Genomic DNA, 11,936 nt, shown 5'->3' with positions numbered 1-11,936 from the left:
TAGATAACAGAAAATCATTTACTCTATGGCATGACCGATTAGGCCATCCCGGCACAGGAATGATGCATAGAATCATTGAAAACTCAAATGGACACTCTATAAAGAATGTCAAAATTCCCCGGTCAAATGAATTAACATGCACTGCATGCTCACTTGGCAAATTGATATTCAGACCATCTATAAATAATATTGCCACTGAATCTCCAACGTTTTTAGAAAGAATTCAAGGAGATATTTGTGGGCCTATTCACCCTGCATGCGGACCATTTCGCTATTTCATTGTATTAATTGATGCCTCTACTCGATGGTCACATGTGAGCCTTCTGTCAAGCAGAAATGTTGCATTTGCAAAACTTTTGGCTCAAATAATTCGATTAAGAACTCAATTCCCATATCATACAATAAAGAAAACTAGAATTTTTTGCACGCGATGCGTGCTTGAATTTTTTCGAAACAGAAACTCGATTTTCTTCGGCATAAGAGTCAAAATTTGAACATTAGACATACGAAGTATAATTGTTTTTAGTTGCAAAATTTGATTGTTTTAGTTTTTTGTCACTTAAGTCTCTCACCATTTTCTTTTTTACTTTTCAAAGTTAAATTCTATGAACAAAATAGAAATTTTATTGAATTTATTTATGATTTCTAATATTATAATTTTTTAGTTGATTTTTGAATTAAGTACAATACTTCATAAAGTGTAAAGAAAGTGGACACTTTGATTTCAAGTCAATTTTTTCATATATTGTAGTTTGTAAGTGAAGTTGTAATTTAGAAAGAGGGGGGGGGGGGCAAAATAGACATTTTAAAAGAGGACACCATTGCTCCTCCCTTCCCTTATATAATAGAGATTATCTTATGTGAATATTTAGAAAAAAAATTATATATCATTGAAAATTTCAGAAAATGTCATTGCGAACATAATAATATTCTGGAAATGTGCGAACATTGTAATCTAATCATGACCTATTAAGTTATTAGCGTTTTAAATTTATTTTAGTTTTTTCCCTCTTTTGTTTGGAGCTTCTCTTCTGAGTTATCAAAAATTTATTAGATCGTAGTATTGTGTAGTTATAAGCCCATAATCGAATCCGCGCAACCTGTATGATATATGGCACAAAATATTTTTTTTCTTGACTGTGACTATGGGAACTGGATATGGTAACATCTTTTTGAGGGAAAAAAAAGGAGGAATGCAGTTTGCCAAATATAGGCAGCTCTTAAATTTAGCAAAGTCAAAAATACAAACACTATTTTGTAATTTAGAAAGAGAAGGGGGGCAAAATTGGCATTTCAAAAGAGGACACCATTGCTTCCCCCTTCCCTTATATAATAGAGATAAGATTAGACAATGCCGGGGAATTTACATTCCAAACATTTAATAACTATTGCATGTCTATTGGTATTATTGTTGAGCACCTTGTACCTCATGTACATACACAAAATGGTCTTGCTGAATCATTAATCAAAAGAATACGATTAATTGCAAGACCATTAATAATGAGGTCAAAATTGTCATCTACTACTTGGGGTCATGCTATATTACATGCAACAGCATTGATAAGATTAAGGCCGACAGCCTATCACAAATTCTCCCCGTTACAATTAGTATCAGGTCGAGAACCGAATATCTAGCATTTGAGAATTTTTGGGTGCGATGTACATGTACCTATTGTTCCGCCCTAACGTACTAAAATGGGTCCACAAAGAAGGATGGGAATATATGTTCGATTTGAATCTCCATCAATTATCAAATATTAGAGCCAACAACTGGTGATTTATTTACGCTCGATTTGCCGACTGTCATTTTAATGAGTCGTATTCCCATCCTTAGGGGGAGAGAAAGTGGACCCACAAAATATAAAATCGAAATTACATGGAACACATCGCAAATTCGTTTCTGACCCGAGAACAAATTCATGTGAACAAGAAGTCAAGAAAATTGTTCATCTGCAAAGTATTGCAAACCAATTGCCAGATGCATTCACAGATTACTAAGAAAGTGACAAAGTCACATGTACCTGCTGGAATGCTCCGGAACGGATTGAAATTCCTAATGACAATAAGGCATTGAAAATGAGTCAATAGCACGTCGAAAACGTGGCAGACCACCCGGTTCTAAAGATTAAAACCGAGAAAAATGAAAAGGCAAGGGGAAACAACGAACAAATTAAATAACCTCCAACGAGCATGATGAAATCCATAATGAAAACAAAAATGAGGACAAACGTGTTCCAGAAGAAAAGGAACATGAAAGCATAGACAACAATGAAACTTCAATTAATTATGTTTCTACAAAGAGACAATGGAATCGAAAAGATGTTGTCTTGAATGAAATTTTTGCTTACTCGATAGCGGTTGAAATGAATACGATGAAAATGATATAGAACCAAATACAGTTGATGAATGTCGCCGCAGAAAAGATTGGCCAAAATGGAAAGAAGCAATTAAGCAGAATTGAAATCACTTGAAAAACGTGAATATTCGGTCAAATAACCCAAATACCAAAAGGTGTAAAACCAGTTGGGTACAAATGGGTATTCGTGAGAAAACGAAATGAGAAAAATGAGGTTACTAGATATAAGGCAAGATTAGTAGCCCAAGGCTTCTCGCAAATGCCAGGGATTGATTATGATGAGACATATTCTCCAGTAGTCGATGCAACTACACTAAGATTTCTGGTAAGTTTATCAGTTTCGAAAGGATTGCAAATGAGATTAATGGATGTAGTGACCGCGTATTTATATGGCTCACTTGACATAGATATTTACATGAAAGTTCCTGGCGGACTAAAACTACCAGAAAATTACATGCCTAAAGAGATGTTTTCAATAAAATTGAAAAAATCACTCTATGGGTTAAAACAGTCTGGAAGAATGTGGTATAATCGTCTTAGTGAATACCTATTGAAAGAAGATTCAAAAATAATCAAATCAAGTCCCTGTGTTTTCATTAAGCGATCTAAATCAGGATTCGCCATCATCGTTGTATATGTCGATGATTTGAACATTATCGGAACTCCTAGAGAACTTGAAGCGTCTGCAAAGTACTTGATGAAAGAATCTGAGATGAAATATCTCGGGAAGACAAAATTTAGCCTTGGCCTGCAAATTGAACATCTAAGAAATGAGATTTTTGTCCATCAATCAAACTATACAGGAAAAATTCTGAAACGTTTTTTTCATGGACAAAGCCCACCCAATAAGTTCTCCAATGGTAGTGCGTTCCCTGAATGAGAAAGATAATCCATTCAGACCACGAGAAGAAAACGAAGAAATTCTTGGCCCTGAAGTACCATATCTAAGTGCAATTGGTGCCTTAATGTACTTGGCTAATAATACTCGATTTGACATAGCTTTTTCAGTAAACTTGTTAGCTAGATACAACAATGCACCAACAAAGAGACATTGGAATGGAGTCAGACACTTATTACGTTATCTTTCGAAGAACGCAAGATCTTGGACTATTCTATCAGTCGAAACCAAATGCGTCACTCATTGGATATGCAGATGCTGGGTAGCTATCAGACCCACAAAAGGCTAAGTCTCAATCCGGATATCTATTCACTTATGGAGGTACTGCAATATCTTGGAAATCCACGAAGCAGACTTTGATGGTCACATCATCAAATCATGCAGAATTCTTTATGAACCTGGAAGGGAATGTGTATGGCTAAGGTCAATGATCAAGAATATCCAAGAAGAATGTGGGATGGAAACAATAACAACAATTTCACCTATCATCTACGAAGACAATACTGCATGCATCACCCAAGTAAGCGAAGGGTACATCAAAGGAGACAAAACTAAACATTTATCACCAAAACACTTCTTCACTCATGACCTCCAAAAGGAAGGGACGATCAACATCCGACAAATCCAATCATGTGAGAATCTTACAGATTTATTCACCAAATCCCTTCCGGCGAAGAAATTTGAAGAATTAGACCGAAAAATTGGAATGCGTCATCTTCGTGATGTATGCTAAATTCAGGGGGAGTATTATATGCGCTGCCCTCTTTTTCCCTTCGATCAGGTTTTTATCCCATCGAGTTTTTCCGGAGGCAGTTGATTTTAAGCATATAAGGATACATAATAGTTGTACTCTTTCCCTAGTTATGGATTTTTTCCACAGGGTTTTTTCCTAACATAGATTCTTAATGAGACAACGTCTATTATGAGTTATAAGTGGACATTCAAGGGGGAGTGTTGAGAAACAGTGGAATGAACAAATCCACTGTTCACATATATGTGAAGTCCACATTTCCTGCGTGCATTTAATGCATGTCATGTAATTTTTCTTCCGTGTTGAAAATCTTACAATTGTGCACAGTAGAAAACTTTGCTTATAAATACCATCAATGTAAGAAATCAATTTACACATCAATACGAATAAAATACTCTCTGATATATTTACATAGCTTCTCTTTCTCCATATTTCTCACAAGAAGAAGCACAATATTGTGTTGCAAAATAGTGTACTAGTTTGGTTATAAAGAGAGTGTCATGAGGACTGAGGTTGTTGGGCTGAAATTTTAGCGGAGGAGAATAGTACCAAACTTGGTAATGGGCTGGAATATATTAGGCCATTAAAATTGGCAAACCTGATTACAAAACTACCCTCTCATATTTGCAAGCAATCCAGGCGGGCACTAATTTTCGCTCCCCTAATTTTTTTTTTAAAAAAACAGGTGCACTTTGGAATTGCCGACTGAGCTGTTCCCCACTCTAATAAAAGCGCTTCATACTTGGTGATTTGTATAAAAAACCGAAGTCAAAATGCTTGAGCTTTTCAGAACTTAAAGATTAGATAAAATCTACCTTGCTTTTCTTCCACCAGAAAACAGAAAAGAGAAAAAGCAACAACAATACAACTACTTCTGCCAAGGTCAAACTTTTAATTTTCCTATCTCTCCCTTGATCTCTTCAATGGCGGCCGCTGATACTAGTAGTACTACGACTAATACGCAACTACTGCTGCTCCAACAACTTCCATAACCAGTCTATCTCCTCTGCTCGTAAGTCGTAACTCGTTTGCTATCATTTTATCATACACAAAAAGAAATGGCAAGTTTATGGAGGAAGGCAAAGCTAGCACTGTGTTACTCCGTTCCGAGATCGATGGTCGATGACGACAGATTTCCTCAATTAAGTGAGAGAGTTTCTCATGTGTCATTGCTTTCGCAACCAAATGATGCTGCATCTGCCTGGATGTCTAGGAGCTCTAGCAGGAAGCGCGATTTCGAGGTTCGTCATTTTATTTCCTTGCGATTTTGCTTCTTTGCTCATTATTAATTCTCTACTAATATGGTATAGCTTTTCAATTTATTTGGTAACGTATTTAAATAATTATGAGTCATTCGAACAATTTTTTTCAAGATTTTTCCTTTCGTATCTCTTACAAATTTATTAAATATGGCATTTTCGCAAGTAGTGCTACTAAGGCTCCGTTTGGTAGAGCGTAAAACGTTTTTCCGGAAAACTGTTTTCCTCTATTTTCAGTTTTACATTGTTTGGTTAGCAAAAGAATACTTGGGGTAAAATTACTTTCCCAATAATGGAAAATCATTTTCCTTTCAAGATGAAGGGAAAACTATTTTCCTTATCTCTCTTGTACACTTCTTTCACTACCTTCTTACTTTCCCTTTCATTTTCCTTTCATTTCATCATTTTTCTTACATCGAACCAAACAACGGAAAACTAATTTTGGAATTGTGTTTTTTTATTGTAAATTGTTTTCCATGAAAATCATTTTACACTGAAAATGTTTTACGCCCTACAAAACATAGGCTAATATAGTGGTAGATTTTTAACTACTCAAAAAATTTCGTTTAGTTCTATAATATTCGTCAAGTTTAAATTAATAATAAAAAATGAAAAACATGTAATGTTCTGGTAAATTCAAATTTTAATTGATCAAAAGTAATAAAAAAATGGAAAGCATAATAATAAATGATTTTTTTTTATTCTAAGGTATGACAATTAAAATAAGATGGGACGAGTATATGTTTAGCCATCATCGATAACAATGTTTTGTCTGGGTGAACTTTTTGCTGGATGAACAAGACATCATTTTGAGCCATTGGTAACGATAATAGAGCAGATATGAATTATTTTCTAATTTTATTCATCGATGTGCATCAGTAATTAGCAATAGTGATAAAAAGCAATTCCTCTTGGCAAAAGTTTATAAAAAGTCCCTTTATAAAAAGCAGTTGCCAGAATTTTTCCATTACTGAAAACTTTAGGAAAGTCAATCATAAAGTTAAACCATTTTATGTAAGGTAATAGTTTTTTAGGGAATCCGAAAATTGTAATATGCAATTTTCAAATTTCAATTATGGACAAAGGGAATAATTTATCATATTACTTTTTTTTAGAGAATTGTTTGTACTACCAGAAGGTTAAAGTTGTGAAATGAGCACTAATCAAGTTTTACCATGGGTCATAAACTTGTGGTATACACTTTATGCGCTTGTGCTCATGAAATGATGCTGTCTTCGAATGGCTGAAATAATGTTGGCATCTGAGTGGATTTGTCATTTTAGAGCATCTGCTTTTTTATGTTGGTGTTTTTAGCAATCTGCAATTTAAAAAGTTGATGTCAATTTTCAGCGCTGAGTTACTTTGAGGTTCAGGATCGACATGAAAAGTTTTGTAACTTATTAGTCAATCCTTACTTTTACAATATTGTTTGAGTTGTCTTGTTGGATTGACATAGTCTCAAGACCTCTTTAGTAATTGGTTATAAATAGCACTAATGGCTAAGGGTGCTTATCAAGTGAATTGGTAATGAGCCGACTCGTGTTCAACTTGTCTCGTTAAGGTATCGAGTTCGAATTTAGTTCGAGTTGAGCCAGTGGCGGATCTAGAAATTCAGAAATGGGGGTACGGAACAATGAGCAATTAGATTCATAAAATATATCATTTTTCCGTCCCTAATCTTTGGCTATATTTTATTTTTTGGAGCCAAATTTCGCCAACTTTAACCTAAAAATACTATTAATATATAAGAAAAAAATATCATATGATATAAATGCTCCGAAACAAGATGTGGATAAAGGTAATGAATTTGAATCCCGAGGAAATTTTGAAAGATAAATTATTGTAGAAGAATTTTTTTAAAATTTGTTGTTGATATAAGTCACATAATCATGTTAATGGAATAAGGTGAAAAATGGTTATTAGAAGATAAAATGATGACTTAATAAGTACATATAGAAGTGAGATAAAAAAAAGTACAAAATAATCCGACAATTTTAATATAAGTTAGCAACTTTCTATAATTCATATTGGTGTATGTATAATAAGAATTGCATATTTAACTTCTACATAAGTTATTCCTTTTATTTAGGAGGGCCTGAAAGAATAAAGAGGAAGAAAAAATGTTGCTAAAGAACATTTGAGAAAAAAGAAAGAGTAAGAAAAAGAAAGAAAGATTGAAAGGTAGATTACAGGAATCGAACATGCAACCTCACACTCTTTTCAATTTCCTCTCCCTTACCACTGAAACAAACACTAGTTTTGATAAAAGTTTGCATGTGTAAACTTTATATATTTGCTTTTCTAAATTAATGGGGGTACAGTTGTACCCACTGTACCCCCTGTGTATCCGCCCATGAGTTGAGCGATTACTTATCTAGCTTGACTTGACTTGTTAAAGTTTCGAATTGAGTTCGAGTTACTCTTGAGCAGATGTACTTGATTTGTTTAGCTAAATTATTTGTAATAACGTTTCCTTTTCTTTTAATCTATTACCTTATGTATTTAATGTAAAGTTTTTAATTTTAATAGTCATTTGAAATAACTTACAAATAATGAGATTATTATATTATCCTAAAAATAGTTAACATTTGATATGTTGTAATATTTATAATGATAAACATATATCAAGCAGTTTACGAGCTTATACATTCAAGTTTAGGCTACCTTAAGCCGACTCGTTAATGTATCAAGTTGACTTTCAAACTTGAATTAAGCCAACTCGAGTCGAGTGTTGATTGAGCTTTGACCTAGCTGAGTTCTAATTGCTTACGAGCGGCTAAACTTAATTAACACCTCTAGTAATGACAATGAATTTTAGTGCAATTTTGTAAGAAAATAACTGATGTTAATGTCTTTAATATAGTATTGAGTGGGAATGATAAAATTTTGAAAAAAGATACATGTTTGGATATGATATTCCATTACCTTGATAAAAAGTAGTGGATTTCCTTGCAAATTATGTATCACATCATTATCATTATTGCCCTTTAGTACATCCTAGTAATCTCAAATTTTTTGGAATGCTACAATATCTGAGAACAAATTTATAGAAATTGACCAGGGCTATATGTCAATATTATCTACTTATCGATTTAATCAAACATTTTAACAATCACGTCGTTCCTTACTAGTTCCTTGATTGGCTAGTCACTCTTTAAAGTTGTTTGACCTCAACTCTGAGTCCTAACTCCTAAAGGAAACTATACCTTCATCAACATGCAAATTATTTGCTTGAAGTAATGAAAAATATACCTTCTATTTCTCCCTCTCCTTTTCTCCTTATGCATGATGTTTAGAAAGCAGAGTACCCTGTCGATGTGTTTTCCTTTGCAGTCACTGCGGAAACTAACGTCTTCCTAATCTTGGCTGATTTGGTTCCATCTCAGAAGACTTGTTCTATATGCTTGGCCACAATGAAGCCTGGAGAAGGTCATGCTATATTTACTGCTGAGTGCTCACATTCCTTCCATTTCCACTGCATCACATCAAAAGTTAAACAGGGCAACCAGATTTGCCCAGTTTGCAGAGCAAAGTGGAAAGAGATTCCCTCAGAAAGCCCAGATCTGGATCCCAGAGGTGGAAGGTCCAGAGTATTCCCTGCTGATATTCCTATGCAGAACAATGCTATGATGACTGTGGTTCGTAGGTTACCTTCTTCTCCCCGGAATTCTAGTCGACATGTAATTCCACTATTTCACGCTGCTGAACCAGCTGTGTTTGATGATGATGAGCCTTTAGGCCGAACTGAAGCTTCCCAGAAAGTTAATTCTGATGCAAATGGTAACTTGGCGAAAATCATAGGCATTCGAGCTTATCCGGAATTCTCATCTGTTCCACGGACAAAATATTGCAATGAATTCACTGTTCTGATCAACCTCAAAGCAGCAGTTACCAACACAACACAAAAATCTGGTGAAGACCAAGGCTTGCAGTCTGTTTCTCGAATGCCCCGCACTCCAGTTGACCTTGTCACAGTGCTCGACATCAGCGGCAGCATGGCAGGTACAAAACTTGCACTCCTAAAGCGAGCCATGGGTTTTGTAATACATAACATGAGCTCCAACGACAGGCTCTCAGTTGTGACTTTTTCCTCCACCGCTCGACGTCTCTTTCCACTCTGCCGAATGTCTGAAAGTGGACGACAGCAAGCACTGTTAGCTGTCAATTCCTTGGTAGCAAATGGTGGAACCAATATTGCTGAAGGACTCAGGAAAGGGGCAAAAGTGATGGAAGAACGAAGAGAAAAGAACCCAGTTGCTAGTTTAATTTTATTGTCCGATGGACAGGACACATACACTGTAAATGGATCTGGAGGAAATCAAATTGCACCGATCGATCAGTTGCTTCTCCCTTTATCAATTCAGGATAGTAAAAGATCAGGGTTGCAGATTCCAGTCCATACTTTTGGGTTTGGCGCAGATCATGATTCTTTCCTAATGCACTCAATTTCAGAGAACTCTGGAGGTACATTCTCTTTCATTGAGACTGAGGGAGCTATTCAAGATGCATTTGCTCAATGTATAGGTGGCCTTCTGAGTGTTGTAGTACAGGAGGTGCTAGTGGAGATCGAATGTATACATCCTAGCAGTTATATTCAGTCAGTTAAAGCTGGGGGTTACTCAAGCCAGATGATGGGCAATGGCCGATTAGGAGTCATCGACATTGGTGATCTTTATGCTGATGAAGAGAGAGATTTTCTTGTTCAATTAAACCTTCCAATAGAGTCTTCTGGCAACCATACATCATTGTTAAAGGTTAAATGTTTCTTCAAAGATGCCTTGACAAAAGAATCATTTGCAATGGAAGGTGAAGAGGTCATAATTGGACGACCTGATAGCTCTACAGGACAAGAAGAAGGATCCATTTTGGTAGACAGGCAGAGGAATCGGCTCCGAGCTGCAGAGGCAATGTCTCTAGCAAGAGCTGCAGCTGAGAATGGAAGCCTAGGTGATGCTATATCTGTTCTTGAAAATTGTCGCGAGATGCTAGTGAGAACAATATCAGCAAAAAGTCAGGACCGTCTTTGTGTTTCCCTGGATGCTGAATTGAAAGAGATGCAAGAGAGGATGGCAAGTAGGCATGTATACGAGGCATCTGGAAGGGCATATGTACTATCCGGCCTGAGTTCACATTCTTGGCAGCGAGCAACTGCAAGAGGTGATTCCACCGATAGTTCAAGCCTCATCCAAGCATATCAAACACCCTCAATGGTTGAGATGCTTAACCGATCCCAGGCTACTCTTATGAGTAGTCCTGGTCAAAGACTTGTTCGACCTGGTTGGCAACTGAATGCATTAAAACCGAGGTAATTGGTCTATTTTGCTATTCCTGAAAGCTACATTTACATTGCAGCTGACTCAATTTTTGTCTCTTTTGGGATTATGGGAACTCATGTCAAGTGAAGTGTATAAATAAATGAATAAAGTTCGGGGAGGAGATTGCTACATCTACCCACTGGGTAGACTACCCATTAGAAATAGACTATTAAAAAGTAATTAATTCCCGCTGAGTTTGACTCCACTGATTATTAATGTCTATCCCTAGTTGAAAGACTTGAAGGGAATGAACGAACTCATAGGTGAATGTTATAGCCCTTTTTCTGCCTGATTCTTGGATTTTTGATCCATGTATCTTGATTATGGTGTACATACTACATATTTGGTGATTGGTTGCGCTTGTTTTGTTTGTCTAGGAGGATTTTTGTAGATCTGCACGTTGTAAGGATCGTTTGAGTCGACGTCTGACTCTTTACTTCATATTTTATTTATTTTGTTATATATATATGCACTTTCTTTCCTTTGTTATATATATATGCACTTTCTTTCCTTTGTTATTAGTTGTTCCACCCAATCTTCTAATATCTTCATACCCAACCTTGACCGTAAATTATATTGTTAATATTATCTTTGTATTTTTTTAGTTGCAACATTTGTTTTTTCACATTTGTCGAGACGCTTCTTTGAAGGTTAATATCTCTTAGTAGGTGTAAGTAAAGATGAATCTAACAAGACCCGACTTGACTATGTTTTTTCTTATATAATGATGCGAGATAGTTTAACAAAGTTGGTTGATAAATAACGTTACAAAAGCAAATGATGCAAATAAAAAAGTACAGAGGAAGTATATGATAATAGATGTTATTGAAAATCTCAATGCATATTTTTGTAATATCAACTTTTTATGATTGTGATATTCATAATATCAAAGGGAACTTATGATTAATGGTGCAAATTGGTTGGTCTGAGTTGGATTTTGTCAAATTTAAATCTAGTCCAAAGTTTTTTGGACTCGAAAATTTATGTCCAAATCCGATCCTAAATTTTTTAAATTGAAATTCAATGCAGTTCGAAACTTTATTTCTTGAATTCAAATCTAGTCCAGTCCAAAAATTATGTTTTTTTTTTTTACTGATTTAGGTTTATAACTTTTCTCACGATTGAAATTTGAAAATTTTGAACCCATTACATCCATTACATAAAGTAACTTGCATCCATCTTTAAAGTTTATAATAAAACGAAGATTGCAAAATACAAAGCCCAACTTAAAATAATAATTAAAAAATCTTCTGAAATGTTAAGTTCTCAACAATCAGAAAGATAACATACATTATTCTCGATTTAAGTTGAGAGGAAACTGAGAAAAGGAAATTTATATAGTGAGATGAGTTATGAA

At 35.2% G+C, this 11,936-nt stretch overlaps 1 protein-coding gene across 2 annotated transcripts; it reads left to right on the top strand.

Annotated features, from left to right (window-relative positions):
* The first annotated feature begins 4,743 nt into the window (after positions 1-4,743).
* Positions 4,744-11,068, top strand: LOC104906357 (hypothetical protein). Of its 2 annotated transcripts, none has more exons than XM_010695099.4 (2): positions 4,744-5,246; positions 8,654-11,068. In XM_010695099.4, the coding sequence occupies exons 1-2, from the start codon at positions 5,064-5,066 to the stop codon at positions 10,571-10,573; spliced, it is 2,103 nt and encodes a 700-aa protein (XP_010693401.1). In that variant the 5' UTR covers positions 4,744-5,063; the 3' UTR covers positions 10,574-11,068. The 2 variants fall into 2 exon arrangements, with proteins under 2 accessions (XP_010693401.1, XP_010693400.1); XM_010695098.3 differs by having other exon boundaries at positions 8,651-11,068.
* The last annotated feature ends 868 nt before the right edge of the window (positions 11,069-11,936 follow it).

The sequence above is a fragment of the Beta vulgaris genome, chromosome 2, assembly GCF_026745355.1.
Source record: "Beta vulgaris subsp. vulgaris cultivar EL10 chromosome 2, EL10.2, whole genome shotgun sequence".
NCBI classification, from domain to species: Eukaryota; Viridiplantae; Streptophyta; class Magnoliopsida; order Caryophyllales; family Amaranthaceae; genus Beta; species Beta vulgaris.
The sequence above is the reverse complement of the archived record's forward strand: the minus strand, read 5'-3'. Positions and strand labels throughout refer to the sequence as shown.

Excerpts from the sequence above, each read along its gene's own strand:
- LOC104906357 (XM_010695098.3), top strand. The coding sequence starts at position 5,064 with ATGGCAAGTTTATGGAGGAAGGCAAAGCTAGCACTGTGTTACTCCGTT. Across the intron at positions 5,247-8,650 it reads GCAGGAAGCGCGATTTCGAG|AAGACTTGTTCTATATGCTT; the intron begins GTTCGTCATTTT and ends GTTCCATCTCAG.